At 42.0% G+C, this 18,194-nt stretch overlaps 2 protein-coding genes across 2 annotated transcripts in view; one reads left to right on the plus strand and one right to left on the minus strand.

The window, feature by feature from the left end:
* The window catches only part of LOC138807932 (acyl-CoA desaturase 1-like), a 33,958-nt gene extending 16,006 nt beyond the window's left edge, over window positions 1-17,952 (minus strand). The window contains exons 1-3 of the mRNA XM_069993800.1: window positions 17,842-17,952; window positions 4,049-4,325; window positions 430-560 (exon numbers count right to left, since the gene is read on the minus strand). Coding sequence (XP_069849901.1) covers window positions 430-560; window positions 4,049-4,325; window positions 17,842-17,868 — 435 coding nt within the window. The 5' untranslated portion in view covers window positions 17,869-17,952. The remainder of the gene's footprint in view (window positions 1-429; window positions 561-4,048; window positions 4,326-17,841) is intronic.
* Window positions 5,799-9,854, plus strand: LOC138807718 (uncharacterized). The gene is made up of 2 exons (XM_069993504.1): window positions 5,799-5,982; window positions 9,151-9,854. The coding sequence occupies exons 1-2, from the start codon at window positions 5,898-5,900 to the stop codon at window positions 9,852-9,854; spliced, it is 789 nt and encodes a 262-aa protein (XP_069849605.1). The 5' UTR covers window positions 5,799-5,897.
* Window positions 17,953-18,194: the final 242 nt, after the last annotated feature.

The following is an 18,194-nucleotide window of genomic DNA, read 5'->3' on the forward strand; positions in this document are numbered from 1 at the left end:
ATTGATTAACTAGGATTACAGGTGTAAGCCACCAGTGTCTGGCTGTGTTCACCCTAGTTATCAGCAATTAGACTGTGTGCTACAGCACCTTTAATCCCATTATCTTGAGTCCTAAAATAGTCAACTTTATATTTAGTGTCCACCAATTGCCCCAGAAACCTAGGTCAGGGCCTGGCTCTTATACTATGGTCCTCTATTCTGAAGGACCACAATGGCCATGCAGTTTCATAAAACATAGACCTTGGATAAAAATGACCATATACCTGGTGAGACTTTCCTTCCTCAGTGACTCCAGTTGAAGTCACTGATGAGACTGGAAAAATCCATGTCTGACCTGCTGGGACTCCTTTCCAGGTGCCAGTCCCCTTCACTCCATCCTGGATCGTTGATAGGATGGAGACACAGAGCTGAGCCCTGCCAGCTGCTCACCTGGAATGCCATGGAGTTGGCAATGATGAGGAAGAGCCTCAGAGGCAGCCGTGCTTTGTAGGTCCGGTGGCTCCACAGGCGATGAGCCCCTGCTGTGATGCCCAGGCCACTGAATACATAGCACAGCAAAACTGCCAGGATAAAGTAGTAGGAGAGTCACCACCTGATGGGGGTACAGCCAGGGGAGGCATGTCAAAGCATTCCTGTGATGCCAGAGCCAGCTTCTTTATTTTTTTTCTTTGCTTATGTGGTGCTGAGGAATTGAACCCAGGGCCTCAGGCATGCAAAGCAAGTACTCTACCACTGAGCCACCTTCCCAGCCCCAGAGGCAGCTTCTGTAGAGTTTAGGAGAAGATCTGCTTTACCTTGAACCCTAGCGATGCCTTAGTCTTGGGCTTCTAAGTTTTACCACTTGAAAATCTGTGCTCATCACTTACCCTCTCCTTCCAAGAGTGGAGATAAGGAGTTCCAAGAGTTAAGAAAGCATAAGGACATGCAAAAGGAATAGGGCTCTCACTAACGTGTCATTATCAAACCATAGGCATATGGTTCTATCTCATTTGGCCTTCTGCTGATCTTTCTGAAGTGTTCAGAGCAGAATATCATTTCCAAAGGTGTACTGAATATAGTAGTCAAAGACTTGCATTTCCTTTTGCCAGCCAGTACAACAGCATTTCAGTATTATAGCAGGCAATATGGCTCCACGAGGGATCCTCCATACATAATGCATAATGGCTCAAGCTTTATCAAAATTGTTCACATGCTTATATTTACTATACAGCTTGAACAGGGTAAATACTATGAGTACTGCATGTCACAGTTGAGGAAACAGACGAAGTGAGAGCTATGTTATTTAGAGCTATGTTATTTAGGGTCACAGGACTAGTAAAAATGAAGCCATGTGTCAAAGTAGGTTATTGGTCTTTGACAATGGGGAATCCAAGAATAGAACTCTGAAAGACTTTAGGGATGCCTTCTCTACCATGCTGATGGCTTGCAGCTCAGGAGGTGCCACACGTGATCTCTGGTGGGTAAGGAGTTCCTTGGTATACATATCATTCCCTTTGTTCAGTGGCACTGGGAGGACAGGATGAAGCCTTGGTTAAAATTTTATAACTTATGCTGGGATAACAAATTGAAACGATAGATTATCTGTGGTTATAGAACTTCCTGGAAGGCATCATACACTTTATAAGTTGTCTTCTCTACTAAAACAAGAAGAGATGTCTAAACAGCTTTCTCTCCTCTCCCCCTGTCTCCTTAATCTTATCCTGTCCTTCATGATGCCCAAGAGTGCCACACGATTATTATTATCCTAACAAAAATTCTGGCCACAATTCTTTAGGTCTGGGATTGAGACACCAGGTGATATGTGGCCAGGCCATATGGTGATTTAGATCATATTCCCAAATACAATACTAAGCAGCTAAGTAGGAAAAGTATGGTGAAGTCAGGCCTCTATAATCATCAGGAAGGAAGAACCTGAATACAGGAAAAGTAGAAACCCTCAGCCCAGAACCAAGAAATCATGTACATTTGTTTCATGCTGCAGACATAATGGTTCTGAAAGAACAGGTAATGCTCATTAGCAGCAGAATTGAAACCAGAACCCAGACACTAGGTGCCTGTTTTATTATTCATTCATCATGTACCCAATCTCTGTCACCAAGGAAAGACCATCAGTGTCCACACTGATGGTTAAGCAACAACTTGTAGATTTTCCCTGAGAAGTGGCCTAGAGAGGTTTTCTTTTCAGACCATCAATGATGTGAGAAATATTTTTGAGCCCTTCCTCAAGGTCTCTTCTGAGCAGCTCCAAAAATAAAGGGACAAAACATCTCAAAATCTGAAATTTTTCTATTTCCTTTGGGAAAAAAACAAGAAAAGCACCAAAATCTACAGGAGGGAGGAGAGACTGCCCAAGCTAAGACCTCTATCCTTCTTTCTTTTTTAATCATAGAGGAAATTTGAAATCCACATTTCACAATCCACATTTCATAGAAACTCTTGTCAACCTAGTCAAAGAGCCCTGATCAAGAGTTGAACAAGTCAGCATTTTAGCACTGTGTACCAATTTCTGTCCAATGTCACAGCAGATCCACAAAAGCAAGACACTAAAATGATAGATATCATAGCCTTAATGCCAGTGTGGCATTATGATCCCTGTACATTTTCTAGGGTGGCTAATCACAGACTGGTCAAACTAGGAACTGAATGAGGCCTACAGGGAGTATTATGGCTGCAAGGGGCTTGCAGCTGAGGGAACTGTTTGTGAAGAATCTGTAGAGGGGAAGGATCTCCTAGTGTTAAGGGGAACAAGACTAACTCCACTTTTAATATATCAGGAGTTCCTCACTCCCCCCCCAACACACACCCCCACCCCCGCCCCTGAGAATCAAAATACTGGTTTCTCACAAGGGTCAGGAAATATGCTGTTTATTGAGACCCCAGGAAATGTGGGAAGCCTTGCTGGTTGTTGTGATAAGATCTGCAGCCCTGTTTGGTTAACAATAGTAAAACAGCCCAACCACCTTTGCCCTTCCAGGAAGGAGCAGCCTTATCCCTGCCCCTTATCTGCCTGCTTTGTGTGGGGAACCCAATTCATGCACCAATTCCAACCAGGATGATAGGTTAGTTCAAACAGATACTATAAGACAGACTGTAACTCCATTGGCCACTGACATAAATATGCGATCATTATGTGTGTTTTACAAGCCAGGCTTGACCGCATGGATTTAGTCTTTAAAAACCCTAGCTTGTAGGCCATTCAGGGTCACAGTTTCAGTTCCCGAGTTTGTGCTGCGTCCCTGGCTGGTCACCTATCCACTTCCCCAATAAAGTCATCTTTTTACCTGAGGCTGTCTCTGAGTGGTGGACTCTTTTCCCCATAACAAATCTTCTGAGAAGAAGGGATGGACAAGAAAACCCATTCTTCCTCTGGATCCATTATGCTACAGCTCATAGTACATAGTAGAGCTCATAGCATACCAGGAAAAGAACATAAGTGTCCTTCTACAATGCTTGAACAATACACACACTAATTTTTCCTGGACCATATTTAAAGTTTGCTTCCGTGGCCATGATGAAATCGTGTAACCAAAGAAACATCTTCTAAATGTGTGTTGTTATCTTCTACCTGGTACTCAGCAAAACTATTTTCATGAGTTTCGAAGATCTTAGTTAAAATTCTCCTGGGAACTGGAAGGATTTCCCAAGACAAAACTAGGAATCAGATCCCACAATACCTAAAAGACTCAGGTGGTGGTGGCACCTCCTTGCTGACCAGTCCTATGTTACTACCATCCAAGACAGCTACCTACTAATCCCCTCACACCGGACTGTTCCTCCTCCTGTCTTCTGGAGAGATGACACTAGTCTCCACTCCCAGACTAGTCAGCCTCCCTGGAAACAAAGACAAATGGCTGGAAACCCAGACTGAGAGGGGATGATGTCCTCTGTGGATCCCAATTGCATCAGACTCTATTCCAGCTCAGCCAGCCTCCCAGGAACCAGAGAAATCACTGGGAAACCAGAGAGGAAACATTGCCCTTTGTGGGACCACACCTCATTAAAAAGCAGGGAAAAAACCTGAGCACTGCTAAGGATGGGAGCTGCTTACCCCAGAGCCAGGTGTAGGCCTTGCAGCCAGGAACCAGGGTGAGCCCATAGAGGGCTCCCAGGTGCAGCAGAGCCATGGGGATGATGGTTCTCCACACATACTCAAGCTTTGGTGGGGGGCCCACCTCATCCTGGTAGGTGGGGTCATAGATGTCCTCTTTCATTTCGGGGCGGATGTCTTCTACTAAGTGGAGGGCCATCTCCTTCAGCTTCTCTCTTCCATTCTGCAGGTCCATAGAAAGAGGTGCTAAGATAGTGGTTGTAGAGAAATCAGAGATCTACAAGGAGAGAGCATAGTGGTGAAGAGAGAGCAGATACCTGGTAGGTGACTGGGAGTGTCACTGGAAAGAGGTGAGGTTAAGTGAAGCTCCCCTTTAAATATAGGAACTCTTCACATAGGGTTCTTGACTTCAATCACAGAATAAGAATTTCTGGACAAGGCACAATGGTAAGAAAACTTGGCAGAGCTTTATTAAGTAAACAAGCAGGGAAACACAAAAAAGCAGAAAAAAAGAAAGGCAGGGACACACTCTAGCAGAGTGTGGATACTCTCATAGGGACACAAAGACACAGACACACACAAGGAGACACCCAGAGAGACACACAGCTTCTTGATCTGTTGGGTACTAATAGGGTAAAGACAGGGGGTCTGGCTTTAAGTTATGCAAAGCCAGGTGCTTTGTTTTTGTTTTAACTACACCTGGTGTTATTCTCTGAGTTTCCAGATGAGAATGGATCCTGCCAAAAAACAGATCCTTATCCTTGAAAGGAGGAAACATCCTGCTATCTGCATTTTGGGGCATCCTGTCAGTCAGTTGTGAATTCTTGGGTGAGAAATGCATACCTTAGGAAAGAATGCATTCAGTTGCCTCTCTTTGAAGCAAAGATAGCATATCTAAGTTTCTAGATACCATATTTCTGAGTTGCCTACACCAGGCCTCAGTTTCCATAAGTTATCCTGCTTCATTTCCCCCAAAATGACTTTTGTTCCCTTAATCTTAAGGGAAATACATTAAGGAATATTTTCTATATTTGCTGTTAGCTAACCATACCTCATTTTCCCTCATCTATCCAGCTTCATTAGCACTACGTTCTGTGCAGCAGCTGTGGTTAGGTTACAATAGAGGCACAGACCTTGTTAGGAGACAAGATTAAAAGAGGAAGTCTCTCAAAATTGTACAGGTAGATGGTGGTAAAACCACAAGGTGAAGGAGTAGAACTCAAGTGTCTGACTCACTGCATTTTCTTTAAACTTTGTGAAAGAAAAGTTGATGAATCAACTGCTCAAGTTATAATTCACATTTTCACCCACAGATGGCAGCACATCAAATATGCTGAAGCCCTTAACTCTTTTCTTGCCCACAAGTCACCCTGAATCAGGAAACTTAGAATGTAGGGATCCCTGTGAAGAGCTAAAGTAACTCCACTTTGAGATTAACCCCAACATCTTGGGATAGGCTGCCCTCAGAGTAAACCCAAGAGAGAGAAAAAAACAATTGTCAGCTGCCATCAACCCTGCCCACCCTTAAGAAACAGAACAATTGCCCAAGTGTTCCAGGAATGCAACATAACGGTTTTGCAACCATCGAGCCATCAAACATGCACCAATAATTCAGAAAAAGGGCAGTGCAGTTAGGGTGGACTCAAACCAATCATGTAACTGCTTGTGTGGAGATTCCTTAAACTTGTTTGTTCGATACTATAAAAACTGTGCTGATTTTGTGCTCCGGGCCTCTTAGTGTCACCAGTTACTGAGTGCGCTAAGGACCAAGCTCCAGCTTGCAAAGAAATTACTCTTTTGCTGTTTGCCTTGATCGTGGTCTCTGGTGGTCTTTCGGGGTCCTGAGTCCATGCAACATTTCTGGGGGCTCGTCCAGGATCCCCCTCATAAGATCCTCCAGATGCCCCACCACAGAGTCGCAAAAAACCCAGCTGGTAAGTCAAAGCATTGCCATTCTCTATATTTAGTTGCCTGCAGGTTCTGTGCCTGTAATTCTGGTTTCCCACCGGGTCTGTGTCCTAGTTGGCAAGTAGTCTTGGTGGACAAGCTATAAGACTGCCAACCGGGTCTGTGAGGAGATATCCCCAGACCCCTCTGGGTAATTGATGTTTAGTGCACACATTTTTTTGGAAATTTTCTAACTGTATTGGGAAGTTTTCCGTCTTTTGGGAAACTCTCCATCTGTTGCCTGGCACTATCTGGTTGGCAACATACAACGCTGCAGCATGACTTTGTAAGTTGTGTCTTTGTATGGAGTGCTCTGTTTGTCATTTGGGGTTTATCTTAGCCTTAGGCCTTGACCCAGGGGGGGGGGTCTGAGTACGAGGGAGAATATGCCAGTCTGAGAGGATGGCCCCTAGGGACTTATTTCCCTTGCCCCAAAATGACTGAGACTTCCCTTCTGCCTTGGAAAGCCTCTGGATCAACAAATATTGGTGAGATGTCATCCCATTCACTGAGACCTGATTGTTCTCTGTTTTATGTTTCCTGAGGTAGGGAAGTACTGGATGAGAGTGGCAGGCTCACTCAGCAGACTCTGGATTTAGCTTGCTGAGTGAGAATGGCACAGAGTTCTGGTAGGGATAAAATCAGCCTTTGATTGTTGTCTAATTCTGTTTTAGAATTGGTACCAATTTTAAATGTGGATTTTTGGTTTTTGTGTTTTTGTTATTTATTTGAACATCTCTGAGGGAATAAAAGTTCCAGCCTCCAGCTGGGCTCAGTCACAGAGAAGGCTGTGTGCCTGGTTTTGACTTTTTCAGCTAGTCCTGACAATGTAAAGTGCTCTTGTCTAAAATTGGATAAAAATCAAGCCAGTTTAGTTTCAGGTGATCCCCCTTCCCCCCCCAACCTACCTCCAACAGAAGGGATTCAAAAGACCAATTGGTGAAGTGCCTTGCTAAAAGCAAGCCCTGGGAAAATGAAGCTCAACAAAGGTATTTAGTTTAAAAGAAAAATTGTCTTAAATTTTTGTTTGAAAACTTTAGAAAATGTATGTACAACTGTTTTGAATTTTCCTCACTTTATGATCTGTGTGTGTGTTTTGTATTTATTTGTGAACATGTTCAAGATAAAAATTGTCAGCATGTTGTAACAATTGGGTGAGTTTAAGTTTAAAATTCAAAAGGTTATGAGGTTTGGACATTACCAAAAATTTTTTTAAAGAATTTTTACATTGTTTTAAATAGCTTTTTAAGGATTCTTTAACTTGAAATTAGAAAATCTGATATTTTAGAGTGCATAAAGCTGTTTACACTGTAATCAAGATATCTGGCTTAACAAAAAGGAGAAACTTAGAAGCCAACAGATGACCTATCTTTAGGAGTGAAGGGTGAAGAGGCAGAAGTGCAGTTCAGCTGGTCATGCATGGTGGGACAGGCTCTGGGAGGAGTCCACGCATGGTAAAAGAGGGCAAGCTGGCACAAACGCAGTTCATCTAACCCTAAAGAGTTGGATTGGGTGTGTGCCCATTCCACAGGAGGGGCCATGTGGCCCATCTTTATTCCATCTCTTTTCCCGCAGATAGACACTGGAAACATGATGGTAAAAATGAGTGATGTGATGATCTGATTAGCATTACTAAAACTGCCCCATTGGATGTGTTATAATTAAAATTAAGAAGGCCTTAAAAAGAGGGTCAGAAAAAGTTTATCTGTGTAGTGATTTGCTCTCAATGATATTTTGCAATTGGATGTTTTCTTTTTAAGGCATAAATGTGTTAAATTTAGCTTCTTGGTACAGTGATGTTGATTGTAATTCTTGAATTAAGGAAAAATTATCATTTGAGTTTAAAAGTTTTAATGTGTATCTGTTTTAAAACAAGCAGCCAAGAGGAATGAGTAACACCTAGCCTCAAGAGTTCAAGGGATTTTTCAAAGTGCAACTAAAAATTAAAGTATAGAGTATTTAAAACAGATTAATAGGAGGCTTACAACTTAGGAATGGTTTTCTGTATATAAAGTTTAAAAATGAAATTGTTCTAAACATTTACCTCAAAGTGCAGAAAGGAAAAATTAAGATTACCAAAATAACTGATTAATTCCTATTTCAGTTTGTTATTATAGGTTTTTGGTTTTTGGTTTTGGTTTTTGTTTTTTTTTGTAACAGTTCCCAATAGGCCCACAAAAAGGAGTGAGGATTCTTGTAAGTTTGTCAGATGTAACCTTGGCTCTTAATTAGTTTCAGTAAGAGAATGTTTAAAAGCTACTTCTTTGTGAGGATGGCTGCTCCAATTCGTATTGTGTAAAGGGTTGTTGAAGCAGTCGTGCTTGCACGACAACCCTGGAGTAACTGGGAGACATCCCAGATCCTCTTGTGAGGGCGGGGGTCCTTGGAACCCTGCGGTGTGTATTGTGGGGGCGTCCTTAGAACCCCGCTGTGAGAATTGTGGGGTGTGGGTTGGTTCCGTGTTGGGCCAGAACTGACCAAGAGGACCTCCTAACCGAGGCCCAACTTGCCCACTGTGGGTCTGCTCCTTCTGCTGTGGGGCATGGGTCGGTGTGGAACTCCGCCGTGACAGGAGTCAGCAGACCAACTCGGGAGATCTCCACTTCGTAACTGTCAGGCCTGCGTGTGTTTTGTTTGTACTGTTTATTACTTTTTTTGGACTGTATGACTGACAGGACTGGAAACCACAGGCAACACTCCATCTAGCCCCCTAGACTTACAAAAAGAAACTAAGAAAGAGGAAAATAAATTGTACCCCCCTGTTTTTCAGGGAGGTAACTTGGAAGAAGAAATGTTTCCTCCTCCATACTCCCCTTCCAGGTTCCTTCTGCAGAACCTGAGAATGATCAAGAGGAGGAGGGAGCTATAGAGCCAGCAGCCAAACCCTTGGCACCTGCCCTTAAAGTTTCTGAGGGGCCAGTCACTCAATGACGCTGTGGGATCAGCCCCCCTTCTAATGCAGCTGTCTTTCCCTTACGCGCCATAGGTCCTGTGGATGGGGATGGCCAACAGCAACTCCAATATTGGCCATTTTCTACCAGTGATCTATACAATTGTTGCACCCAAAATGCCCCCTTTTCTGAGAAACCCCAGGATTTAATTTGTTTGCTTGAAACTATTCTCTTTACTCATCAGCCTACTTGGGATGATTGCAGTCAGCTTTTACAGGTCCTTTTCACCACCAAAGAGAGAGACCATATCTAAGAGGCAGCCCGGAAACATCCCTGGCCGCATAGAAGTGCCCATCACGGATCCTGCCCTGATCGCTGCCTATTTTCCTGAGATCCGACCAACATGGGACTACAATATGGTTGAAGGTAGGGAGCGACTCCTCATCTACCACCAGGCTCTGTTGGCAGATCTCAAAGCGGTGGCTGGCCGACCTACTAATATGGCCAAAGTTTATGATGTTAGACAGGGAGGAAGTGAAAGTCTGGCAGCATATCTTGAGCGGCTCATGGAAGCTTTTAGTCAATATACCCTGTATGATCTTGAGACCCAAGAGTCAGCTCAGATGATTAGGTTTGCCTATATAAATCAAGCTGCACCAGACATAAAGCGAAAGTTGCAGGCTCTAGACAGACTTGGTGAAAAGTCTATTAGGGATCTAGTAGCTGTGGTGGAAAAGGTTTACAATAAGAAAGAGACAGAGGAGCAAAGACAGGAAAGGAAGGACAGAGAATGTGAAATTGAGCATGAAAAGAGAGACCGGGCCAAGGAAAAGAGGCCAGACTTGTTGGACTCGCCACTATCACATGCTGAGTATACCTGGTTCACAGATGGCAGCAGTTTCATTCGAGATGGAAAAAGGTACGCGGGCACAGCAGTCACCTTGGGACAAAATTGCTTGCTGATTTGAGTGATACTGAATTTCTATGTAAACTTGGCTATCAACAGCTTGTCCACAAAAATGTGTGGCCCCAGCTTAGAGCATTATATGATTCTTCTTCTATTCCTACCCCCTATTCGTTTAAACAAGGGGACTGGGTGGTTGTTCAAAGGCACAACTTGAGATCTCTGGAACCACAGTGTAAGGGACCTTACATGGTGCTACTGGCTACACCCACTGCCCTTAAGGTGGATGGCATTGCTGCTTGGATCCACTGCTCCCACGCAAGACCGCTGACCCCTTTGCCCTGGACGACCATGGAGAAACATGGGAAGTCTCCAAGCACCCTACCCAACCACTCCGTGTACGCTTCAAGAAAAGAAAAATGAACTGATTGTTATTGGTATTGTTGTTTAATAGTATAGCTAAGGTCAGAAAGGGACTAGAAAAGAACTCGATCAAGATAGAGAGCTGTTGGAGTTTAGTTTTGGGCCGGAGCCACAAGATTGTGTCTCAGGACCATAAGTCAAGGGGTGGAAATGAAGAGTTATTTTTGAGGCCGTGACCACTTGTTGCTTGTTTACCAGCAATCTAGCAGAGCAACACATGGTGGTAATCCAAACACCTGGTTGGTTGTGTGCCTTTATAAGCCCTGCTAATGTTTAGCTCCGGGCTCTCCTGGGCTCCACTGTGTCGGAGTGTAGGACGAGGCCTGAGTTGTAGCCCGTCTAAATAAAACCTTAAAACAGCTGTAAAGCCTGACTTTCAGTGGTCTTCTTGGTGGGGGTCCTGTGACCTGGGCACAACAAACAGTCGCATCCTGGTAAAACAGGATGATTAAGGATCAGCTACTTCAATATTCTCAAAACATTAAGCACTGGCAAGTTAAGGAAATATGTCAATCCTAAAATGGTATCAAAAGGCATATGATTTTGTCTATAAATCTTACCAGTAAGAAACCCTAACAAATCCTAAGCACCAACATGTCTTTTCATTACTTCTGTGAGGCTAATACCTTCCTCGAAAATCAGAAATTAAGGGCTGGGAAGTTGGCTTAGTGGGAGAGTGCTTGCCTCACATACTCTAGGTTCAATGCCTCACTCAGCACCACATAAGCAGAAAAAAGCCAGAAGTGGTGCTGTGGCTTAAGTGGTAGAGCTCTAGCCTTGAGCTAAAGAGCTAAGGGACAACACCCATGCCCAGAGTTCAGCCCCCACGACTGACAAAAAAAAAAAGTCAGTGATTAAGATCTTATTTTTTCTTTTTTCTGGTCACATGTGGGCCTTGAACTTGGGCCTGAGGGCTGACCTGAGCTCTTTTTGCTCAAGGCTAGCAGCACTCTACCAGTTGGAGCCACAGTGCCACTTCTGAATTTTGAGTGGTTAATTATAGATAAAAGTCTCAGACTTTGCAGCTCCAGTTGGCTTTGAACCATGATCCTCAGATCTCAGCCTCCTAAATATGGAGGAGTATAGATGTGAGCCCCCATCCCCAAGCTTAGTATATATGTCTTAATAGGACATAGCCATTACAGCCTTTAAAAAGTTGACATAATTGGGCTAGTCTGCTTCTGATCATAAATTGACTTAATGCTATAATCTTAAGTGGTAAGATCTGTTCTCAGCAAGACCTTAAGAAGTTGTTCCCTGAGTACAACTCTATTTATCCACTTTCAATGAATGTCCTTCATCTAACCTAAAAATGGTGGCCAACAGGCAGCCCATTCCAGACTTACAAAAGCAAATCAACATAGGAGTTCATGGACACTGAACCAAAATTCCTACTGTGTCCCAGTTAGGAGAACTGTGCTCCAGTTAGGAGAACTACATTTCAAAGGCTTCTTCTTCTTTTTTTTTTTTTTTTTTTTTTGTCATAGGGCCTGAACTCTGGGCCTGGGCACTGTCCCTCAGCTCTTAGCTCAAGGCAAGCACTCTGCCACTAAGCCACCTTCCCAGTTCCAAAGGCTTCTATTAAAAGTTCAGGAATGGAACCATGCAGTGGTGGCTCAAGCCTGTAATCCTAGCTACTTAGAAGGCTGAGATCTGAGGATTTGGGTTCAAAGCCATCCCTGGCAGAAAGACTGTGACACTCTTATCTCTAATAAACCACTTAGAAAACTGAAAGTGGAGCTGTGGTTCAAGTGGAAGAGTGCTAACCTTGAGCTAAAAAGCTGAGGGATAGGAACAGCACCCAGGCACAGATTTCAAACCGAAAGACCCACACACAAAAAAGTTCAGGAATGTAAGATTAATTGATGGTACTGCATCAACATAGTGAACAAACACCAGACAGGAAAGTGCAAGTTGTTTACTGACATGTGCTATCAAAGTAAGTTCAGGATGTCACACCATAACTCCTAGAAATATTTTTTCTGTGCAAGAACTGACTGGATTGACAAGACTTAAACACTTCCAAACCCAAACCATGTTTTTTTGTTGAGTAGAGTACACTAAGCAAGGGCTCTACCCCAACCCTCTTTTTGAGACAAGGTCTGTGCTTCTCAGGCTGACAAATTTCTGGAAGCCCAAGGATTTCTTGTCTCAGGCACACCAGTTGCTCCAAAGTACAATGTGCAATTTACATAAAACATGACAGGCATTAAAAATGTTCACTGTTTTCTAATTTCTACAGTGTCTAAAAGCAGTAACTTACTTCACTTGGAATGAATGTTAATAAACACGTTAGCTCTCTTATTTACCTAAAATGTGTTGGATGTGAAACAGATATTTAGGTAGTCCTGCATCAATTATTTGCTTCCCAGTTAAAAAAATATTATTAACATAGTATTCACCTATTTAAAAACCTGCACATTACTTGGAAGTACTTGAAATGGCACCTAAGATTGTCCATTTCTTTTCATCAAAATGTTACATATACATGAAGTGCAAAGACAGCCATTGCAGAATAGTAAAGGACAAAATCTATTAAGAATGTTTGTCATAGTAGCATTGTCAAACTTTTATGCAGAAAAAAATGGGATGTTTTATTGAATTAAATACTAGATGTTTCGCTGTAGTTTTCTGATAATGACAGTGTGAATTAACTTTCAGATATTGTCTTATTTCTACCTGGCACATAATTTGTATCCAACACAAGCCTGAACTGAAGACATGGCTGGAATAGTGGAGCTCCTGAAGTGGTAGGACACATTCCTAGCAAGGACCTGAAAACAAACCCAGTTATTAGCCTCATCTCCTCCCCCCTTACGACTCCCCTGACACCTCAAAAAGTCATAGTTATTGTCCCAACAGAAGCATAGAATATTTAATGTGTTTCTATATACTTGTATTTGTTGCAAGTCTACTAAAGCTTAGTTTGCTCCTTTGGCTACTCTGGTTTCCATTTACCAGTGGTTAGACTCTGCTGTACCCAAATAAGCTTACTTCACAATTCAGATTCATGTTTTCAATGAGAAATGACTTCCCACTTGAATTCCTTTAAAAAATAAAAAGTATGACAAAGTATATGTTGTAAATCCTATAAACTGATAAACAACTTCAGAAAAACATAGTGAAGTGATTTCATTTGGGAAATGCTGAGGGATGCAGAAAAGGCTGTTGGTCACACTGAGATGTCCTGTTCTTTTCAGTGAACCTCAAGAGTTGTAAGTTCTGTTGAACTCTGTTCATTTTTGCACTTACCCCATGACATATTTGTAAGGTCCATTCCTGGACGGTGAACAGACCTCGCCCAGTACCTGTGTTACCTGGAAGAGGTCACATCTGCATCCGCTGAGGTCACATCTTACTCTGATGTGGCCACACCTTTCTCCCACCTGGTCCCACCTCTTACCTGGTCCCACTTCCTAGACACACATTACCCCCACCCCATCCACCCCCCCCCCCCCCCGCCCAGGCCCTACCCTATATAAGGCCTAACTCGGGGCCAGACACTCTCTCTTTTGCCAGCCGCATGGAGTGCCAACCTTGCCTGGTCCCAGCAGGTCTACTAAATAAATCTACCCCTTACCTAAATACCATGTGGGTGGTGCTGTTCTTACTTGGTTACCTCTTTTTAAAAACCTAACAATATTAGTTTTGCTTTTTTCTTTGAGTCCAAAGTTAGTGTGACATGAAAATACATTATGATATAGCTCAAAGGTAGAGCATTTGCCTAGCAGGCCCTGGGTTAGATCCACAGCACCTTGTATACACCTATGAACTCCTGGCTTCATGTCAAGGGTTAGTTTGTGGTATATGAGATCATGTGACCTTTTAGGTGTTCAAGTGGCTAACAAGTCCTCATCAAGAGCAGAAATTGTGACAGAAACAGGACTGGGTCCTCTAGGAAGACTTCAGGTATCTGACTAGGCCAGACAGAAAGTAGCATCAGTGGCAATTACACTACTCTACTTCCTCATGCACAGGAAATGTGTTCCAAGACCCCAGAAGATGCCTGAAGCTACAGCTAGTATCAAACCCTATATACAAACAGTGTGCCACTGTAATAGTCAATCTGATAATAAAGATAACTGCCACATTGCATCCAGGATAGCATGAATATTCTAAGCAAAAGAAAGATTCTTCTAAATAGGATGAAGTAGTGAAAGAGGGTACCATTTACTGAAAGACAAACTTCCTTTTCTTCTTTCTTTACCTCTATTTTGCATCTTTATTTTCCTCTTGAGTCACTCTTTTACATAGTGATTTTGGATCAACGAACCACATATTGCTGGATCACTATCTACATGGCAAGGAACCAAAACTACCCCCAAGCATCAACAAGCCTTACAGGACAGACCACCTCATAATGAAATCACCCCCAACTGAGAGCAATTACCTATGGTGGTGAGGCTGCACACCAAATCTGAGATAACCAGCTTATGGCATCAAGATTGCTCTTCTCCAGTGATGACAGTGACACTAGCTTCTCCAGAACCCTGGGCAGAATCAAAATTAAGATAAAGATGCATCCCATCACTAATCTAATTATGATTATCCTCTCTGTTAGCTGTGTACAACACAAACATCGCCTTTGTCTTCCTCTCCTATAAAATCTGTGAAGTACTGCCAGTATATTTGTACCACTGAAGCCCTTTATCTGTTCTTCCCAGTGTTGATACATTGATTAAAAATCCTTTCTTTGCCCTTGCCTTTCTCTGCCTTTTTCTAATACTGACTCTGACTGGTATTTTGGGTAGGTGTCATGGTATATATACTCTGTTGGAACCCTAGGAGCCTGGGCTTTTGCCCTAAACTTATGCAATAATACTGAGGCAAAAGGACCTTGATCAATCAACTGTATGGTAACAAAAAGCTTCTGAAACAGAAGAGCTGCCTTTCAACAGGACCTCATGTGACCACTCAAACAGAAAATCAAGAACTTGCCCAAACTAATTTTAACCAACATAAATAAGGATGGTCACTATCTGTCCTTATTGGTAGTATTATCATAATATTTATTATTGTCATTATTATCATTTCTATCCCGTATCTGAGGCAATAACACACCTGAAAACTCTATATAATGATAACAAACACACTCTGTGGAACAGAAAGTGGAAATAGGCTGTATTTTGGAGACTATGCACTCCCATTCTGGGAATTCCCTACTTCGCCTCAGCCCACCTTATTCCTCCCCTCTATTAAGCTTGACAAGAAGATCTGCTGTTCAAAACCCGAAAGGGTGCAACTTAGGTTGAGAACACCTACATTTACCTCTTTTTGTTTTGTTTTAGTTGTTGTTGTTAGTGCTGGGCCTTGAACTCAGGGCCTGGGTGCTATCCCTTAGTTTTTTTTTTTTGTTCAAGGTAAGTGTTCTATCCATAGAGCCACAGCTCCACTTCCTGCTTTTTGGTAGTTTGTTGGAGATAAGCATCTCATAGCAAGAGCAAGAAAGAGCTAATTAAAATATGCTATAGAGCCATGTAAACATTAGATGAATTGGATAGACTAGAAGACCTGGAAAGAAGCTCACATATCGACAGTCAAAAGCATAGCCTTGAGAAAAGAAAAATTGTTCAAGAAACCACTTTGAAAAACCTGAATATCCTCATGTGTAAGACTGAAGATACATTCCAATCTATCTCTCTCTTTTTTTTTTGGTTTAATTTGTTTTCTCTGTCATTCATGCAGCTTGAACTCAGGTCCTGGGATCTGTGCCTGAGCTTTTTTCACTCAAAGCTAGCACTCTACCACTTTGAGCCATAGTACCACTTCTGGTTTTCTTGTGGTACACTGGAGATCAGACTTTTCCTGGCCAGGTTGGCTTTGAACTGTGAGCCTCCAATCTCAGCCTCCTGAGATAGGATTACAGGTTTGGGCCACCTGTGACTGTCCTGTGTTGATTTTTATAGAAAGTGAGAAATAGCCCGGTGCTGGTTCATTAGAAGTACACATAAGGACATACTTCAAGATATTGGTCTATGCAAAGATTCCTGAATTATATTCTAAACTTAGAAACAAAAGCAAGAATTGACAAATGAGTTTGCTTCAAGTTAAAAAGCTTCTATCCATGAGGGAAGGGGTAACAAATTTGCTTCTACCCACCCGGGAAGGTAAACAAATTTGATGAGAAATGTACTTATTATCTTACTTTTGTAATTGTAACTCCTCTGTCCATCACCTTGGCAATAAAAAAGAATTCTGATAACCAGACAAAAAAGAAAAAAATGTACTCACAACCTGATTTATGTAACTGTAACCCCTCTGTATATCACCTTTACAATAAAAATAAATAATAAATGAATAAATAAAATAAAATATTCTATACAGCAGAGGAAAGAGTTTACAAAGTAATTAAACATACCACAGAATAAGAAATATTTTCCATTTATTCATCTTTCAGAGAATTAATAGCTAGTATATATAAGAAGCCCAAAAACTTTAACAACAAAAGAATAAATAATCCAATAAAATTGGTCACATGATGTAAATGAACACTTTTTCAAAAGTAAAAATGACCAATAAATATATGAAAAAGTTCTCAATATATTGACCTATTGGGGTGAAGCAAATCAAAACTACATCGAGATTCCTTTTCATCTCAGTAATATTAGCTATGATCCAAAAATAATAAAATTATCAATCAACATATCAACCAAAACAAACACTAAGGAGAATACAGAGAACAATGAGCTCTATCATGATGTTGATAGGAAAGTATGTTAGTACAGTGTCTATGGGAAATGGTATGGAGACATTCATCCACATAATCTGAAAAAGTAACTACCATAGGATCCAGCTTATCTCCATTCTGGGTATATATCCAAAAGAAATGAAATCACTGTACAAAGTACTACCTGTATACTTATCTCCATTCTGGGTATATATCCAAAAGAAATGAAATCACTGTACAAAGTACTACCTGTATACTTATGTTTATTGTGGTTCCATTCAATCAGGTTATTCTTAAAAATTGTTTCTTATTCCTACCTTATGAAACTCAGGATTATGCAGTTGCTCAAATGAAGCTTTAATTTCTTTTTTAAGGAATGGAAGAGCCCCAATTCAGGGAACAATCAAAGCCAATTCGACCTATAGTTTTGTAGTTATGATATTTGAAAATTGAGCTAAGTGCTGCTGGCTCACACTTGTGATCCTTATTGCTCAGGATACTGAGCTCTGAGGATTCCACTTAGAAGCCAGCCTGTATAGGAAAATCTGTGAGACTCATCTCTAATTAATCAGCAAAAAGTTGGAAGTAGAGCTGTGGCTCAAGTGGCATCAAGCACAAAGGCACGGGGATAGTACCCAGGCCCTGGGTTCAAGACCAGCTTGCAAAAAAAAAAAAAAAAAAGAAAGAAAAGAAAAGAAAAGCGTGAAAAGAAGGATTGTCTGCATACATGGACTTGTTAAAATGAAGCATCCTCTACTCCCAATTTATGTCAATAATAACCAGATATGCACTCATACATTCTGAAATTAGAGTTTCTGTCCCCAAATCCTGGAAAGCAATACAACACTAAAGAGATGACCGAGGCTTCCAAGATGTTCTCACTCTCTTACCCAACAACTACTGTGCTACAAGTCCAAACTGAGCTGCAAACATGGCTACAGAGGCACTTTTGGAAGCTTACCTTCTCTTGCAGCAAGGGCACAGGCATTTTGGTTTCAGATACCGGGAAGACTTTCCCAGGACTGAGGCTGCAGACTGGAGCGTGGTACTGCCAGGACAGAAGATGGCTTCTCCAGAGCCTGCTGGTGTGCCACAACTAGGTGCTGTACTCAGAGCCCTTCACTTGGCACTATAGGCCACATCTTTATGTATGTATCTCTCTAAGCTGAGGAGTGACCAACATCCCACACACCTTTTATCCACTGCCAACAAGGGCTAGGTGAGAACAGCTGGCTGTCAAATCATCTCTCACCAGCAAGGAGAGTGATAGAAGGGAGATAAGAGAATGTGGAGGCAGGCAGGAATTAACCAGGG

The sequence above is a fragment of the Dipodomys merriami genome, unplaced genomic scaffold, assembly GCF_024711535.1.
Source record: "Dipodomys merriami isolate MVZ:Mamm:240054 unplaced genomic scaffold, mDipMer1.0.p SCAF_102, whole genome shotgun sequence".
NCBI lineage: Eukaryota > Metazoa > Chordata > Mammalia > Rodentia > Heteromyidae > Dipodomys > Dipodomys merriami.

Bases quoted from the DNA above. Each gene is read 5' to 3' on its own strand.
- LOC138807718 (XM_069993504.1), top strand. From the start codon at position 5,898: ATGCAACATTTCTGGGGGCTCGTCCAGGATCCCCCTCATAAGATCCTC. The intron at 5,983-9,150 runs GTAAGTCAAAGC...GGATGATTGCAG, and splicing joins AGTCGCAAAAAACCCAGCTG to TCAGCTTTTACAGGTCCTTT.